The sequence below is a fragment of the Falco rusticolus genome, chromosome 7 (assembly GCF_015220075.1).
Source record: "Falco rusticolus isolate bFalRus1 chromosome 7, bFalRus1.pri, whole genome shotgun sequence".
In the NCBI taxonomy this organism is placed as follows: domain Eukaryota; kingdom Metazoa; phylum Chordata; class Aves; order Falconiformes; family Falconidae; genus Falco; species Falco rusticolus.
The window spans coordinates 6,130,199-6,149,239 of record NC_051193.1 but is presented as its reverse complement, the minus strand read 5'-3'; the positions used below and the strand labels follow the sequence as shown (position 1 = coordinate 6,149,239).

Genomic DNA, 19,041 nt, shown 5'->3' with positions numbered 1-19,041 from the left:
CCCACTATTACTGTTGGCTGCCTAGTCCCGTGGCTGGGCAGAGTGGCCAGTGTGACTCCCAGGTGGCAATACCTCCCAACTCAGCCTGCTTATCCCATAAGAGTAAAGAGAAGTCTTTAATAAAACACCTTCTCTAAGTTTTTTTTAAACCAAGGCCTGCCATGTGCAGAGCCACACCAGCTGGAGAAATTGTCATTGATATTTCAGCTCAGCTTGCCATCACAGGCAATGGCTGTCTGGCAGATGTGCCCAGCCCAACACACTCCTGCCTACATCTTACCTTTCAGAACACTGAGGACTGCGTCATTGCTGTAGCGTTTTCGGGCAGCGTTGGTTGCCACACAGTGGTAAGCCCCAGCATCACTCTCTTGCACATCCACGATTTGGAGGACACCATTTGGAAGAGTTATAAACCTGGGTGACCAAAAGGAAGAGTGTGTGAGACAGGCTATGCCTTACCTGAGGTATTCATCAACTCAAAGCCCTTTTACCCCTTTCTTTTCTCCTGCAAATGTATCATGTGAAGGTCCTGGTAACCACAGTAGAATGGGACCAAAAAACCTTTAGGCAACCCAACTGGTGGTTCTTAAAAACCAGCTGGTACAGAGCTATCCATCACCCTGGAGACTTCACAACATAGGATCTGTTCTTGGGAGACCAAGCCAACAGGACTTCACTGATATAAACCAATTGTATTGTATGAAACTACTACATACACACACACATGCATGTTTCTACATACAGATTTGCAGATGTCTCAAAGTGTAGAAGGGCCTTTGCACACAGTACAGCCAGTTTCACCACTTGCTTTTCACAAAGGTTTGGTAGCCGGAGAAAAAAATATATTGCAAAGAAGTCTGAACATATCTTTTTCCTGCTGCACTTCAAGTACATGAAGGGAGCAACTGATAAACAGCTGCACTTTCATGGCCCAAAGCATCCAGGACACAGCCACCTGAAGCTGCACCATTCCTGGGTTGTGTTGATTCCTTCTGTTCTTCCATGGGCTTCTGGCTTTCACAAGCCGACAAACTTACAGCCAGGAATTCAGTATTCCCCCATTTGCCCATGGGGGGGCTACTGGGCAACACTTCCATGGACTGAAATGGCTACATGGCTCACAACATGAACACAATCCTTCCTGCATTATACTGAACAAAGCAGATGATTAGCAATTAGCATAAAAGTAGGAGCTGGCTGTCAGCATCTCCATTTTCTGCCTGGATTCCTAGATGGCAGCCTCTTTATTCTTGAATGCAAGGCGCAAAGCCTACGTGATCCTTTTTAATTATATATGAGATCCATTTTTAATTGCAAGCCTCTCTAAACAGAGCTGCCGAGCTTTGACAGGCAGTTCTGGGTTATCAGTCTTCATTATGAAGAGGACACATTCAAAGGCAATTGCTATGGGGAGGGACAACAGTTATTCCACAGGAACAGCACAAAGACAAGTTACAACCATGAATACCAGTCCTTCCATCCACAAAGATCACGGTAAGTAAACCCAATAAGTAAAACTGTGGTTCTCCAGGTGCTGAGACAGCCGGTTTACCATGAGCGAGGGTCATGGAACCAGGAGGACCTTAAGAGATCACTCAGCCTGTGTTCAAGCCATGGTCATCAACAGCACACCTGCTTCTGCAAACTTTTACCCTAAATCTCCAGTAATGGGAATATCTCCCTTGCCCTAAGCAGTCTATTCCAGAGACAAATATCCCTGCTGTGAGGCTAGCACCTATCCTGGATCTCAGTTGCCGCAATCTGAGCTCAACACTTCTTGTCCTCTTCACAGCTGTTAAAAAAAACAGAAAAGCAAACAGAGCTCCTCTAGTGACCATACTGTCTCTGCTGGCACACAATACTGCAGCCCGATTCATGGACGCAGACCTGCTGAAGCTTCCCACGTACACAAGGGCAACTGCCCCACATCCCTAAAGCCACGCTCCCACTGCTTACAAAGATGCTCTTCACAGGACCAAGCTCAAGAGACCTCAGAGGAGGTGGCAGCCAGAAAGCCCTCATCAGGATGCCTCATCAGGACTCAGGAGAAAGACAACAAATATTTGCATCCTCTCAGCTCTGTAGAGGGAAAGCCTCCCACTGCGATAATATTTATTTTTGTCGTGCATCTGCTATTTGAGTCTGTAATTAATATCAAAATATTTCAAACACTAGGCATGGCATCTCCCAGCCACAAAAAGACACTCCAGTTATGTATCACAGATACGCTGAGGCTGGGAAGGACCTCTGAAAATTGTCTATGGTCCGTCCCCTCTCAAGAGTAGGGTCAGCCAGACCAGGCTGCTCAGGACCGTGTCCACGTTCACGCTCCTCCAACACACCCAGCTTCTCCCGAGGGCAGAAAACAAGCCGCTGTGTTTCTAAAGAGAGCATGAGCTAAAGGCAAGGGGGAGTGAGTGGGGAGACTCAATCAGGGTGTAGCTCAAGATGGTCCCTTCTGCAAGGCCAGCAGTAGAGAGATCTACTTAACGCACGTCCTGTCGGGAAGGCATGACAGGGGAGCACTGCTCTCCCAGGGAAGCAAGGAGGGCAGAAAGGCAGAATTTCTCTATCCACAAATTCTCCCAGCTGCTCACAAAGCCTCCAGCTCTTCAGGCTCCTGGCAGCGCTGATCTAGAAGCCTCCAGGCAGCCTGCAACGGCATTTTGCTCCATCACCAGGCTCTCTGCAAGGAACCTAAGTTTGCCTGATAATTCAGAGCATACAGTTGGCGCTAGCTTTTCTTCCATACACAGGGCAGATCTTTTTGTCTGCTCACCTTCACTACAGATCGCGCAGAAAACCAAATGCAAAGGACAAACAGACAAAGGCATTGAGAGAAACAGAAATTTGGGAGTTTCTCCATTGACAGCTATTGCACCAGGATCTCACAGAAGACTTCCTTGAATGGGGGTGAAAGGGAAGCCCCCCACGCGCAGCAGCTAGCCAGTTAAAGGGCAGCCACTCAGGCCACAGCCCAACCACCATAAGCACAGACGGCAGCAACCTGCAAGAACAACAAGGCACAAAGAGGCAGCTGCTCCTCTCTCCGCTCCTCCCTGAGCGGAACGCGCAAGAGGCTGACGGCTGCCCACCTCTTCAGTGCCAATTACCAAGGCTCAAGTGCTCAAGAACTTAAAATCAAGCACCACTGCCTTGAGTCCAAACCCTGCAACCCTACAGCTCAGGGTGTTACACTGTGCGTATAGCAGAGAATATTCCAGCATCGACAGTCCAATTCCCTTCCTCACTTTCTCCCCAGTAAAAAGAGTAAGAGGCTCACTTTCCTTGCAGCCTTTTGGAGGTACGCAAAACTGACTAATAACCAGTCCTCAGGACAAGTGAGGAACCTGCAGCTGTGTTGCAAACTCTAAAGTTTGCAAGCCCTTTTGCTTACAGTTCAGGAGTCCTGTACGTGAACGTGAAGCCATATTAAGGCACTGCTGACAACATGACAGAAGTAAATTCTCCACACAGATAAAACCCTCACTTAGCCAAAATGTGGAAAAAGATACTGTGATTGCAGACCATGTGATCTGTAGGGTATGTGTTTATGTGCAGAACTCCAAAGACTTCCAGTTCCTAGCAAGTACTCATCTTGGCTCTAGAGAAAATAAACAGCAATTTGAATCCTGGGGAGAAACCCAGCCAGCACCTAAAACAGAGAAAAGATTATGCCAAGAGATGTAGCACACGTCCCAAAGCAACTGCAAGCTGGAGAAATCCTGCAAGCCACCCCTCAAGCAGCTGCTGCAGATTTAATAGCATGTTTTTTAAAAGTATTTCAGAGCCATAATTTAAAAATATTTCTGTGCCTTACTCACATATGAAAGTTTATCCTGAGCTTCAGCAGGGCAGCAAAGGTATTCCAAAAAACATCAGTAAGCACTTCTATACCCTTTAGGTCGCCTAAATATTTTTTAAGTTCAGCCTTCAGCACCTTTGAGGTGGTACCATGCTAGAACCTGTAACCCAAGGGCAAAGGGCAAAGAAAGTGCCCAAAGATAAGATCAACACACACAAAAAGAAGAAAAAAGGAAAAAAACCCCACAATGTCAGTTTCCCATGATTATTCTATCCCTCTTAAAAGAAATCACAAACATTGATGTAGTAGTATTATCTCAAGGGCTATTATCTACAGCCCGAGCCTGATTTTGTACATACACGTAACCGTGCTATTCTGAAATATGAAATCATCATCCTGATGCCTACCTATCCAAATGATTGCATTTTCACAGGCTCATCAAAGCGTGCACAGGAGGGAGTCCACAGTAATCAGGCTGGCCTGAGATCTGTCCTTAGGCATGATGTAGTAAGGATAACAGAACGCTCTGGTTGGCAGCCAACATTTCCTGGAATTCACTTAACTCCTTCGAAAGCTGGTTATATTAAATCCAACAACAACAACTAGACAACAACAAAAAAGCAAATCCTTCTGGAAAAGCGTATTATCTAAAACACGATTTAAAAAGAAAGATCTGCAGCCAGATATTATGGTCTGGCTTTTACAAGGAAAACAATTTTCAGGCTGCCCGTGTTGAAAGCAATCTCTGAGCAAGTAATTTCACAACATCCATCGAGTTGTCTCATTAAAAAGCCATTGCCCTATCTATGGCACACTTCTCCCTGCAATCCCTTCTTTTTTGTTTTTTAATTTCTTTTTTTATTAATTAATTTTCTTCTCATTACAAAGCAACAGTCTCCTATAAACCTTTAGATGCCACACCTCATACTCAAGGATATAAGCAGTTATTCTTATAGAAACAGTCACTGCTGCAGAATTATTCCTAAATCTTTCCCCACCTCTCTTTTCTTCCTCTCCTCCTGCCTCTTGGCTTAACTACCCTGGGAGGGAAACAGCTCCTTCAGCACAACAGAAAATGAGTTTTTAAGAACTAAAGGACAATATAGCCACTGATCCCCTGCAGACCAACTAACAGCTAACTACTGGTTTATCCTCCTCTCATGCCTGTAACTGACTTTCATTAAGGAAAGGGTATCATGCTGCAGGACTCTTACCTTTTTCAAAAGAAAAGAAAAAAAAAATTCAGGGTCTTCTATTAGATGACCTCTAAACATGGGAATCAAACAAATGGAAAGACCTCCCAGATTACTGAGCACACACAGTGGTCTAGAAGAATCATTAACCCTGAGATAAATATGTGAAAACAGTGAAGAAAACTACTGTCTCTAAAACCACAACCAAAATGAAAGAAAAACCACATCATGGAGTTCAGTTGGGTATGCCCAGTACCCCCAACATGGCACCCTCACAGTCAGCTGCAGAAATATTCCTCATGCCAGGCCCCAATCCCCCAAAGACTTCTACCTCACTTAACTTCACACGAAAGGACAAGCCAAAGGCAGTCCATGCCACTGCCTGCTGCGCTCTGTTCCGCACAACACAGGCTTTAGTAGGGTGCAGGTTCTGTGCTGTAAGAACTGGCACAATTTCAAGTTTTTCCATTCACTTTTATGCTGCTGTCTGCCCTTCTGCATACTCTTCTTGGTGTCCCTCCAATGTTTTGCACGGGGAGTAAATGGCTGATGTAAACTGTGCTGAAATTGCACACCTCTGCATACAGACCTTCCACGCCACTGGAAAACTGAGGCTCCGGTCTCAATTACTTTGTTTATCAGCCAATTTCACTTCCTTGAAACTATTTTTTATAGAGTGAGCACTTGGTACGTCATGGTAAAGGTTCCAAAACAAGAGATCAGTAATAAAAGTGGACTTGGTTTTTTTATCATTATTATTATTATTCCTCTTCCCCCTGCCTTTTTTTTTTGTTGTTGTTGTTTGGGTGGATTGGATGTTTGGGGGAAAGTTAATTTTATTTAGGTGTTTTATAGACCTGTTTGCATGGGCCCCTTAAACACCTCCTCTTACATCACTTAATTACCAGGTCCAAACCTGGTCGCTTCATTCTACCTTTTTATGAAGGATTTCCACATCCTAAATGGTCAGGTTTTGTTTTGGTTTTTTTTCAAGCTGACCCAGGAAAGCAATCAGGGAATCACCTGGGTTCTGCTGGAACAGCTTCATGGTCCTTCTCCCACGTGATGACAGGGGAGGGTAGTCCTTCGATGCGACACTCAAACCGGGCCATGCCATTTTCTTCCACTGTCTGCGACTCTGGCTGTTGGAAAAAGCGTGATAATGCTGGGGAAAGAAGAAGGGAAGGAAAGTTATTAACTCAAGTGTTTCTGCTGAGAAATGCAAACCTGTTATAATGTATAAGTTAAGAGGAAGGCTTTTCTCTCCTAAAGATAGCCTGAAATGTAATTCGTCACTTCCCCATGCCCTACAGACCCTCAGCAATCTTAACAATAGTAACTGAAAGGTTTCAATGTGCAAATTTGCTTCTTGCCTCGTTTTCTCCTTTAAGGCAGTGTGACAGAAAAGACAGGCAATTTGCTGGTTTCAGCAGTTACCTTCCTAAATTGCTTCCTTGTTTGTTCACTTGTGCCACTTGGGAAGGACACGTAGAATGAGAAAAAGAAGAGGGGAAATGCCGCAGCCCTGAGAGACGAGTTTCCCCTTGCCTTGTGGCATTCCTGCAGCCACAGGAAATTAAAACAGGGCAAGAGGAAGAACAAAGCCAGATGTCAAGTTACTTACACAAAACAACTGCCCACAGGCTGGCAATGCTGGAGACTAGGGAAAGAGACCATGAGGCTTACGATACTCCTTCCCCGCAGTGAGCAGCTTTGCCTGCAAAAACCAACTTCATCCTACTCAAGCAGATGACACGCAGTCAAGGGGATACAGACACAGCCACCTTGCTAAGAGGAGGAGGACCGATTTCATACATGCCAGGACACTTGTTTACTCTCCAAGGCTCACCCCTGTCTGTATGCTTCTTTCTATACCAGAGAGGCTGAACTGGCTTCAGAGACAAAGCACTAACATTTGTGATTGCTCTTGGACTGCACCCTTCCCATCCTTCATAGACACCTGCCTCATCTTCTCTTTCCATGCACACAGCAAAACCCTGCCGACTTCAGCAGAGCAGAAATCTTCCCCCTGGGGCTGTCAGCATCTCTCCTGTCAATAGCATAACCCAAAGGCATCTCAGTCACACGGTAGAGTTTTGAATATGCATGCAGGCTCCTTGACTGGGGTAGAAAGCTTGTATTCTTCTCCATGAGAAGAACTGGCTTCTGCTTTCAATAAGTCTCTGTTAAATCGCCTTTGCTGTTAAACCTACCCTGTCGTACAAATTCATCCAGCAACGCTATAACACAAGCGCCAGAAATCCTGACTGTGGCACAATAAACATAAATTTCAGCCAGAAAACAGAAAACTGGGCCAAGCACAGTGTGGTGCTTATAAGGACCCCAAGTGACCTTCTGGTCCTCCAACACAATCATGTGCTTGTCTCACCACCGCCTCCCAAGAACTTCCATCATTGCTTTGCATTTAATAGTACTTGAAATCTCAGGTTTTCTTTGCATCACACACACAAACACTTTATTGCAGTGTTAGCTTGAGAAAGTATGTAGAATTTTGAAAATTAAATGCTTTTACATGACCTATTTTAACCTTGGCGTATTCTCAGCTGTCATCAGTGTTTTTCTTTAATTTAAATAGTTATCACATGTTTAAAGGAACTCATGGCTCTCCACAGCAGCTACAGACTGAATTCTCCCACCAGCTGTCTGCCAAGTCTAGTTTTTCAATTCAATGCAAATAACAATAAAAAATGTTTTCCTGGAAAAAACTGAAAAAGACATTAATATATAGGCCCCAATTCAGCCACCTGCTTTAGTATTTTCAAATATTTACTGCAGACTAACACAAAGTAATTTCTACAGATTACAAGATCTTTAAAGCTCATGTTAATAAAACTTGCTGAACCTAAGAGTTCAAAAGAAAATCCATCAAATGCCAGCACACATTCAGGATGGCACCACCAAAGCAACCTTCTCCTGGCAGCAGATATCCTTAGTGCTCTTTCCCTTACTCTCTTTTCATCCTACAAGCGTAAATAAGAATACTTTGGCAGGCTCTGAAGGGTCATGTACCCAGAAAGGTCACGATGGGAGGCAGGAATCGTTCTAAAAAGACAAAATCTATAGGCATCTCTGTTTCCTCCCCTTCATGTCAGGTCACCTGTCTGTTCTGTTCGTTATTAAGTGACATCATCTAAGGTGATACAATGAGGTCCTGAAGTTTACAGCAGCTTTAAACCAGTCTCCAGAGATCAGAGAACCTAGCACATGGTGTGCATGAACAGCAACCCCCTGTCACCAGCAGTGGTGAAAAGGCTCCGCAAATCCCAGGGGGAAGCTCCTCACTCTCTCTGCTCTCCCTCACGGCTGCACGCATGTATATTTTGTACAGTTTGGTAAGAACGCAGGGCATTTAGCAAACCAGGCTTAACTCTGCACATTTTGGCATGAAGTGCGAAGGTGTACAAAAGGTGACTGTGCCTCCTGGGCCCCCCGGAGTTATCCACACAATAACCTGTCCCAAAGCATGGGGCTGCCAGCTATTCCTCCCTACCACCTGCCAGACCTGCACCTGCAAGCCTGAAATTCCCTGCTGAGAACCAGATCCTGTCCTTCACCTCCATCCAGCCCCATCTGCCTGCTGTGCTGGGCTCCGGAATGGCTCTTCAAAAGCAAAGAGCCAAGAAATGCACCCATGACAGATTTTTCATTAGGGTGTGGAGGAGCGTGACTAAACAGCGACCCCGATTAGGCAGCGCAGTGTCCCTCTCACTCTGAGCAGCACATAGAAACAGTCAGGCTTCCCAGGCAGAGGCACAGCTTGCCGGCAAAGGCTGAGCTCAGTGGGCACGGGAGGCTCAACCCTGGCAGCGCAGAGCAAACCATGTTTTGTCTGTTAATGCCTTCTCGTGATAACTCTTGCAGTGGGATTCAGAGGCTGAGCACTGCTGTCGTATTTTTTTTACAGCATCAGGACAGGGACTGTGGGGATCACTGAGGACAGGCTGAAAATAAATCACCTCTGCAAGCTCTGAAAGGAGCAGTGTGTAGCCTCTCCAATGAAGGAGAGGACAGGGAACATGAACAGGGATCTCTTGTGCATAGCAAGCAAGATAAGAACGGTGAATAGGTTTCTTTAATGTAGGACTCACAAGAACCCTGGATCTCAGCATTGGCAAAGCTCAGTCAGAGACAGACTTGCTGGCCAGGCTTGTTGCTGCTCCACAAGCATCCTCTGCATCAGCTTGGAGCCAAGTCCACAGCACGCTGTGATCCCTTGTGCTCCTCCTCCCTCCACCTCAATACCCCTTGGGATGAATGGACAAGGCAGAACATGTCCAGCACCTACAACGTGACCCAGCCTAGGCTCAGAGCTGTGCTGCAAACAGCTGATGCTTGGAGGAAAGGAGAGAATCAGCCAGAGCAAGGCAAGCCTGCTGCGGAAGGAGAGGACAGGAAAGCAGATCCTGCTACTCTGGCGCACTGCACAGATGTGCGTGTGGGTCACAGCCAGCGCAAGACAGGCTCCAACACACTGCTCACCCTAGGGCCACAGGGATACTTAGGAGGGGCTGTTCTCCTCCCAGAAACACGTTCTGATAGAAGGGACTACTGCAGAGGTGCTACAAAGCAAGAGGTCTTCACATAGGGAGGCAGGGAAAGAAGATGATTGAGGGGAAAAGAGAAACAAGGATGATAGACAGATACTCTATTTTCAATGCCTCAGCTAGGTTTTAGCTTGCAAAGCCATCCTGAGCCCCAAAACACCCCTCAGCCCTGTTGCACCGATTACCCTGAACACCTTAACAGGCCACTCAGTAAAAATTACCCACTGCAGGTGAGAAGGTGAGGAGCGTTACAGCAAATTGCCCTGAGCAACATGCCAAAGCAGCAGGCTCTGCACTTTCAGGAATGGAGCATGCAGCTCCCTCCCCACTGACAAGTTAAACCCAGCTGGAGCCAAGCCGTGTGTGCCAAGGCTTTTAGCAGCGAGCCCAGGGGCGACTGCAGCATGGTGAAACACAGCACCCTCCCCCTCTCCCAGCAGACTGATCCGTACAGGAGGCCGAGAGCTTGGAAAGACTGCCAGCCAGCAACACTACACCCCAGGCAGAAAATGCAGTCTATGCAAGGAATTCAGCCTTCTGAAAGGGGCTTGCTGCTCCCTCCCACAGTGCTTTGCCCCCACTCTCTGTGTGCTCATCCTCTTTGTACCTTTTGTAATTATTAGTAGGTATTTCTAAGATTCTATCTAACTTCAGTCCCCCCGACAGATCACGTATACTGCCTAAACCATCCGTCTCTGAACAGCTCACCTCTGAACAGGCCAGGGGAGCAGAAGGGAAACACTCATAGAGTCATGGGAGCAATTTGCCAAAGCACAGCGGAGGCAGAGCCAGAACAGCGCTCAGTTTGCAGGGCCATATGGCCGCACAGGTCCTGTGCTGCCCAGCTAATCCGTACATCAGTAATCCTTGCTCCTGCCTGTTCACATATGCCAGTTTCCCACCTACTTGGATCAGCATCTGAAAGTTACATCTGCAGATGGTCCAAAGCCTGTGCATTCATCTCCTGGAGGTTTTCCTGCCCAGCCTGGCTCTGCCTACAGCCATTGGCTTTCACTCACCCATACACCTAATCCACAAAATAAATTGCATAAAATCCATAAAATAAATCCTTAAAATAAGAGCAAATCCCAATCTGCCTTTCCTCAAATCCCAGGCACACCGTGCATGACAGAGAAGAGATGCTCTCCCTGTGGAGAGTGGATCACAAGAGCCCGTGTGCATTGATTCCTGCTGTGGCCTGTCCCTCCAGGTGCAGTAACACACCAAACCTCTCCTGCGCTTGCTGCCAGCAGCCACGCAACACAGGCCCATTCCCTCCAGGCACAGCAAACATCTTCATCTGACAGTCACAATTACTGTAATTTTCTAGAACCTCCCTCGCATAAATTGTGTAAGCTAAATTAACAGCTTTAACAAATCTTCACAAATGTAGTTATTAACAGGTAGAAAGCTACACCCTCCCACAACTACAATAATGCCCCTGGTATTTCCACACGGGAGCACACAGGGCTCAAAGAAACCCGTAGACCTAATTCATCAGCCTGAGCAGCTGTTCAATTAACAGGCACGCTCACACCAAGAGCCACCACAGACTGCTCGCTCCTCCTCATTTGCCACAGCCACCACTGCCATGAGGTGTGGATGGTGGACCGAGGCATGGGTGTCCCTTGGTTGCACACAGGATGCCGGGGAACAGTGGGCAGTGAGCCACATGTTTATCCAGCAAAATATGAACAAGCTGAACACCTGGGTCACACTGGAAGGGGAAGGATGGAAGTCATCACAGTGTCATAGCCCGCATACACCGTTCAACCTCTGTCACTCCCGCCTGTCTGCTCTGAACAGCCCCCTTCCAGCCTCCGGGCTTGCTGCTGCCTGGCGCATCTCCTCCCTTCACTGGGGAGCCAGCAGCCCTTACAGCTGGAGGTGCCAGAGCTGTTCTTGGGGCTGTCAGCAGGGAGATGCAGACTTCCACAAGCCTGAAACATGGCAGATGACACTAACGGCACAGAAGCAGTGCTAAGAAAGGCAGGAAATACATGAAAGCCCTTGCACACACGGGCAAACAAGGCTGACGGACTCAGCATGGCACGGGCAGAGGCAAGAAGCGGAGTGTATCCCTACCACCACGAGGTGCATTTGGCATCTGCCTTCAGGGAAGTGGCACAGGACTCATCCAAATCCCCCAGCAGCAGCTTTTGCACCTACTGCAACAAGGCACTGGGCTGAGCCCTTAGCTGCCCTGCCACAGCGTCCTGGTGGCACCGAGTACTGTGCTCATACAGGGCAAGCTGAACAAATAAATGAATCGAGGTATGAAAAGCCACAGGAGGTTACTTGGTATTATGAATACCCAAATATTCCTCCTTGGCATTGCAAGACTCTATGGCGCACAGAGTGTCCCACATCCCCAGGTGAGAAACCCCAGCCCAGGGAAGGAAATGCACTGCGGGTCAGAAGCGCAAGCTGATGGCAGGGATAACACATCCCACCTGCTGAACAGGTTTTCTTCTACTGCTCTGTACTGATCAGCAGTGCCCAGGGCAATCAGCACAAAGAATAACTGCACTTACACGTAAACAGCTTTGGATAGACTACTGTATTCAGCAGCAGGAGAGAAAAAACCAAAACACAACAGGCCTTTACAATCTCATTTGCACCAGCTGAATGCTAATATAGTGAGTGCTTCTGCCCAACCCACAAAACAAATCGAAGCGAGATGCATTTCATTAATCAATTCCCTCGCTGCTCTCCATTCAGAAATGAGTATCTTTGTCCGGTGCATGTGTGTGCCACAGAAGCAGCGCTTTCCCTGTACGGAAATTTATTTATTATTTTATATTATTTAGTATAAATTTTATTACCATTATTGTGGTAATAAAAGAAGACATACAAGTACGCACAAGGAGAGAGTTCACCTGAAATTCCCTGTTTCTGGGAGAAACCCAGAATGGGATGGAGAAATGTGTCACCTATGCATGCTCCTCTGGAAAAATCCAGGGGAAGTGAAGGGCAATTTAAGTCAGTCTCCTGGTTTTGAGAGGTCTCCACTGTTCTCACACATGAGACACCAAACAATAAACCTAGGTCTGTAACAAGAGGCACAAACCACTGCAAAAGGCAAAAGGCAAGGTGCAAACTTCAACACAAGTCATCCCTAAAAGGGAATATATCCTAATTCAGGGTGGCTAGGATTGGGGCAGGAACAGCCAAATAAATCCACCTGAACCTTTTCTACTGCATGCCTCCCACCTCCCCGGACAGTATCTGCATGCAGGACCCCCGACCATCTTCTCAGCCCTCAGGGGTCCCTTCACTTAATGAAAGGCTGGAACCAGCTAATTTATCTGGCTCTACAAATCACCAAAAGGATGGAACAGGAGGGATGGGTCACCAGCAATCCGTGGGTGTTACATGCTAAACATTTTCTGACTGTAAAAGCAGGACACGTTGCAAAGGTCAAAGATTTTCCCTTGATCTGGCAAAAGCTTCACCTGCCATCAGGAGTGCTAGTTTCTATAGCACAGTGCTCAGAGACTGAAATACGTGCTTGGCCAAAGCTGAACCACCCTGCTTGGGGCAGCAGAGGCTGAACACATCACAGTGTGAAGTGGGTGTTAGGACATCCACTCTGCATCTTCACCTAACATGGCTCTGAGCAAGTGCAAAAGCACCTCAGCCCTGATAGTGTGCTGTGCAGCTGCGCCCATCAACATTTACATAAGCCACAGTACCAGAGAGAAGTTGTTACTGTATTTGCGTTATTTTTTAACCTCACCTGTTTGATAGGTCAAGGAATCATTTATTGGCACTCACACACTTGAAATATCTTCAGGAGCCATTCCTGAATACAAAGGAACTTTATTCTTGAACACTGAGCAAAGATTCAGCGGTTCAGATCGTGGAATGTCACATCTTGGAGTGTCGTTCTCAAAGATCGAAATGAAAAACAGCCTGAAGAGCCCTTTCTTTCATCTCTTCCGTTATAAAGGGATATCCACCTCACAAGACGGTCCTGACACCAAGCAGAGCCACACACTCATGTAGACAGCTGTCTGTTCTAGCCTGCACGCTGCTCTTCATTTTCTGAAGTTTCCCCTGGAGTTCAGAGATTTGCACCATGCTGAGATGAGGTAAACTCTGCCTGCTGGGAACATCTGACCAAACCCAATGGCACCTACTGCATTCACCAGCTACTGAGGGAGCTACAGCTGCTTGGCTCTACCCTGGTCTCAACGTTCCTTGCTCAGCATCAAACTCCCCAAGTCCCCTCCATGCTCCTCCCCAAACTGTCTGACTGTTCACCAGGGAACCCAGAAGAGAGCAGTGGTAACCTGGAGGCAGCTGAGCTGATGTGCATGGCCAAATCCAGTGCATGAGACCCACAGCACATTTCCAGTGCTGCTACCCTCTCTGCTCAGGGCTACGATGTCCTCCCTTCAGCCCTCCAGTTGAACTTGCTCTCAGTTCCTTACAGAGAGCTTTGCCAAGTCCTCACAAGACCAGACCACCCTGTCACAGCAGGACAGGCTGAAAAGTATTTGAGCAGCTCCTCACTTGCATTGTGCTCAGCTCTTCAGGCCCAGGACCAACAGCTGGGACTGCAGAAGAGGAACCTTCAGATTAGTGAAAAGGTGTCAGAAAAGGTTGCCCTGCCCTGCCTGCCCATTTCAGTTTAAATGCCCCCTTTTGCAGTTCTGGTGCTGCCAACACCACTCAAATGCACCATTAGAAAGTCAAGGACAAGAGCAGCCCAGTAACTTGCATTAGAGGGCAGAGGAGAAGCAGCCGTGGGGCCAGGAACTCTGGGTCCTGCATAGCCATGGGGGCCTGGCAAGGCTAGTCAGACACAGAAAGACAACGGTAGAAGGTTGACCGGGAGCACAAACCCAGTGCCATGGTCTACTTTGGTCTCTGTGGGAGGACAGGATCTCATTATAGGCGTTTCAGACCATGCTAATGGACAAAGATGCCCTGAGCACACTGCTCTCTCCTGATGCACGACGGTTGAAAAGCAGGGTGCTGGACACATCCTTCCATGCTGGGACATGCTCACTAGCACCAAAGCATTGTAAAACTGTTTCGGCTTACCTACTTCCCTCCCACACCTGAAATCAGCAGCACTGTGCTTTAAGAAAGCATGTTTGGGAACTGTAATTTGGTCCATCTGTACCCACTGGGACCCTGGTACCTCCCTCAGCTCCACCAAGCACACAGAAAGCCTCAACACTCCTGCTCACTATGGTGACCAGCCTGGGCTCTCATCAGATAAGTTGCTTTGCCAGAGATTAAGCTCCTGCTCTTCCGCTACTTACTGCACTAAAGGCAGAGCTAAGCTTTCACAAACAAAAGCCACCAGGAGGGGAGACGTCCAACATCCTGTCTGTCAGGACCTCCCAGTGCAGAAGATGAAAGAACCCAAGGCCTCCTTTGGTACATCAGTTCCCAGCTATGTTCACAGCCTTTACCATTTTCATAAGGCCATATGCAAATACACTAAAGCTGTTCCAAATGGGGAAAGCAGTCGGTGCCCCTAGAATCCTGTTAAGATCTAAGGCGGCTGCTGAGAGCAGGGACAAAGGGGAAACTCAGACCACCTGAGTACAGCCTGGCTTGTTCCCAGCCCATTTTGCACCTCAAGTGACCACTCGTCCACCTGACTGTCTCTCGGTGACTAACTCTTTATCGGTGTATCTACACTCTTCGCTCAGGGCAGCTCTGCACAGAGCTGGAGCCCATCCACTGCCACCTCTGGGGTGTGGACAGCACAAAGAGCCCAGCACAGCCGAGCTGGGAGCACAAAGCACACCAATGCAAGCAGCCCCATCACAAACACTGCCAGTCCTCCCCGCTGTCCCCACATAAGTAATGCAGACGCATTCCTGTCCACATCATCCAGAGCAGACTCATGCAGAGGAAAGGCAATGGGTGCCTTCTCCCAACCACTTCCCCATCACTCAGACCCTTGGCTTCAGCCAGTGCTCACAGATTTAGGGCAGTGCTCCTTATCTACATCACTGGGGCAACAAGCCCATCGCAGCCTTAGCCAGACCCTTACAGCCACCTTCCCAGGCAGAGGGTGCCTGCACTCAGGGCTGTGAAGTGTCGAGTTCTCTGCAAAAACAAGCACTATCTTTTGGAGAGTGAGGAGGGCCCTGTTTTTAATTCATGGTTGATGGCACTTACCTGGGAGAGTTACACAAGACGTTAACAGTGGTATAAGAGAAAGACACCACTGCTTATTTGTGGACTATCCCAAATCCCACCTACACATCATTAACAGAATTTCACTTCATAAACACATTATCTCTAATTCTCTGGGAGGCAGATGGTCTGTATGAGTACCAGGAGGGGGGAAAATTTAAAATAATTAAAAAAAAAACCCAACCAACACTTACTTGAAAATCTGACTGCAGCCGTTTGACTGGTGACAGCCCCTAGGGAGCTGTAAGACACGCAGGAGTAATTACCCTCAGCACCATCCCTCTCAGGATATTTACTGTCCTTTGCCACAGCCTGGGATGAGATGAAGAGTGATCCATTTGGAAGCACGTGGAGATGTTCCTGCTCCACTAATGGAAATCCATTCTTCTTCCACGTGATGTTAATCACCTGCTCAACAGGGGCCAAGTTACAGTCCAAAATGACTACTTGGTTTGGTTCCAGTATCACCTTTGCAGGCCCAGCACTACAGCTTAGCTCCAGAGAATCCCCTTCCAACAGCCTCCCTGCAAAGAAAAGACAGCATAGCAGTGGGGGTTGCTTTCCTTGGTTAATCACATCCCAGTTCTACACAGCAAAGGATGCACAGTTCTCCATGAATATGGTTAGAGATGACAGGTGAAATTCAGCCCTGTTAGGTGACCAGCCACCTCAGATGACATTTGTGCACTGCATTCTCCATCACACATCCCCAGGGCTGCACAACGTGCATCATTTCTGCCATCCCACACTGTACCCAGCAGCCACTCCTTCCATTCACACTTGCTTTTTCCATGCTGGATTCAAGAAAAGAAAAACTGGAAGAAGGTCAAGTGAATGGCAACAGCAAGAGCAAGTACAGAAGAAGCAGTAAGGGCCACAACCTGCCATGACTGCCCATGACAAGCAATGGCTCCCCTTCACCTGCCTGCATACCAGAGCCTCCTCCAAGGCTGATCAACCCCCACCAGACAGCTAAGTGCAAATAAAGGTATTCAAGCCCAGCTTGGTACACCATTGCCAACGATCACAACTTGGTTGGAGCAGTTCCCCCTCAGGGGGAGCTGGCAGTAAGAGCTCACACCCAGCTGGGACTCCAGAAAGATCAGATCTCCCACTGATGTTCATGTACTGGGAAACTAATTTCAAAGGAAAGACAACAAAAGAACGGCTAAAAATGTGACCTGCTGTCTCTGAGCATTTTTATCCCATATAGGCAAATTCAGAATGAGAATGGAGCTATACATTTTCTGCACTAGAAAAGGATATTCCAGCTGCAAGCGGACAGTACCCAGAACATGCCCTTAGTCAACCTGCCTGCTGCAGCTGGAGGCCAGAGCAGTGACCAGTAGCAAGCTAAGCTGAACAGGTCTTGGTCTGGCCGATTTCCAAACCTACGTTACTCGTAGGAGAGCTCCACCTCTGAAACAAGGCTCAGCATTTCTTAAAAGAATATTGTCATTAATAAAATGCATTTGCCATTAGAGTTCTCCAGAGACCCTAAGTCAATGTTAGCTGGCAGCGCTGCTTCCACACACCAGCAATTTCAATCTCCGCTGTGCTCAAACCATCACCATCCACTCTTTTTATGGCTCCGCTCCAAATTATTTTGTCACTGCTCCAATCAGAAATGTTTCCTGCCTCTATAACAAGTTTATCAACACTGGATATGAACCACATGGCTCCCTGCCCGTCTCCTATCGCAGAAGGCTACAGATTAATTTTATAGGAATTCAAACACCCTATTAAACCTGCTACTACCTACTGCTGATAAAAGGGCTGCATTTTAAAAGAGTGTGTGTTAAGCACGCAATTAGGGGCAATGACATGCAAAATTACACATGCAGGGAGATGGAATTATTTCAAGGCATGTGCTGGAACCTGCAGGTGCCCCTGAAAGGAAGGGCCTAACCCTGCCCACGCGTGGGTCTCATCCGGTGCCCACCCAAGCCTGCAGGGATGGGAACTTGTCAGGTTTGCCATCACTGCTGGTTTGCAGAATGACCACCCAGAACTTGATGCTGGCCAGCTATGTCCCTTCAGTGACGAGGAGGCTGCACAAGTATCCTACCTGTCTGCTGCCTGTTGATCGTCATTGTCACTGGACAGAACAGACCCTGCCTCAAGCACCACCATCTTCACTAGGACATGCAGGCAACAGTCCCCCAGCCCCCAAAGCCAAACACCCGCAGGATGCAGAGATGCCCATTTCACACCACGTTACGCAGCCAGCACAACAGCCAGGCACTGTGCTCCATGGCAAAGTGGTAGCTGCCACCAACACAGAGCTGTCTGCCAGTCCCTGGATTTAGGGCTTTCCCACACAGATGCTTCCACTGTGCTGCTAACTCACACCCTGCAGGAAGAAGGCACAGCAAGAAGCAACAGATGTCGCTGAGCTCCCGACCTGCACACACCTCAATGTGATTTCTGGATTTTTCAGCCAGCACAGCCCTAGCAAGTTAATTGCTGCCCAGCCTCCTCAGGCCGGGGAGCAAGCTGACAAATGCCACTACCCATGGACTGTTACCAAATGCCGTCCTGTAAGAGCAATTCTGCCCATTCATGTCTCCCTGGGAAGATGAGTCCGTTGAGGATACCGCAAGCTACAGAACTCACTCGCTGGTTCCACAGGAGGTTAGAAGTAGAGCAACATGAAGCTGAAAGACTGCCCCAAATGCTCGGGGAAGACACTGCCTCTGGAAGCCTTCCATTCAAGACTGCCAATACAAAAAAAAATATATGTATGAAATAGGGAGAAATTAAGCACAAAGCAAATTAACATCAAATATATCTGCAGAAGGTGACATGGCCAAACACAGGAGAGGTTTAACAGTCTGAGGCTGGGAAAAACTCAGCTGAGGAGGCACACTCAGAGCCACGAGTGGTGTGGTGAGAATGCTGTGGTGAGAATCCCCATCCACGGAGGTGCAGCAACCCAGACACTTCTCTGAAGGCATCTCTCCCCATAGCAGCTGCTCCTGGCAGCATGTCACACGGAGATTAGTCAGCCTGTGTGTATACACCACCTCCAGGGAGGCAGGGCTGCTCAGGCAAAGGCTGAGGCATGTGATGCAGAGCTTATTTCAGAAGATGTTGAAACTTTGTTGGCTAAAGTCTTAAACCTTTGCCCTTCCTTAAATTTGTTGTCTTTAGAAACACAAGTAGAGACTGAGGAAACAAGGAACTAACTCAAGTCGCAAGCCAGTCCCCTTAGCCGATGGTTCCAGCTTTCTCTTTGCATCATTCCCCTCAACCCCTTCTTTACACATCACTGCCAGCAGTGACACATCAGTGCATCTTGGACAGCTCTTGT

At 47.8% G+C, this 19,041-nt stretch overlaps 1 protein-coding gene across 3 annotated transcripts in view; it reads right to left on the bottom strand.

Annotated features, from left to right (window-relative positions):
• Nucleotides 1-19,041, bottom strand: part of IGDCC4 (immunoglobulin superfamily DCC subclass member 4) — a 101,392-nt gene that overhangs the window by 50,207 nt on the left and 32,144 nt on the right. For all 3 annotated transcript variants that reach the window (XM_037395246.1, XM_037395248.1, XM_037395247.1), the window contains exons 2-4: nt 15,923-16,252; nt 6,022-6,163; nt 281-414 (exon numbers count right to left, since the gene is read on the bottom strand). In XM_037395246.1, coding sequence (XP_037251143.1) covers nt 281-414; nt 6,022-6,163; nt 15,923-16,252 — 606 coding nt within the window. The remainder of the gene's footprint in view (nt 1-280; nt 415-6,021; nt 6,164-15,922; nt 16,253-19,041) is intronic.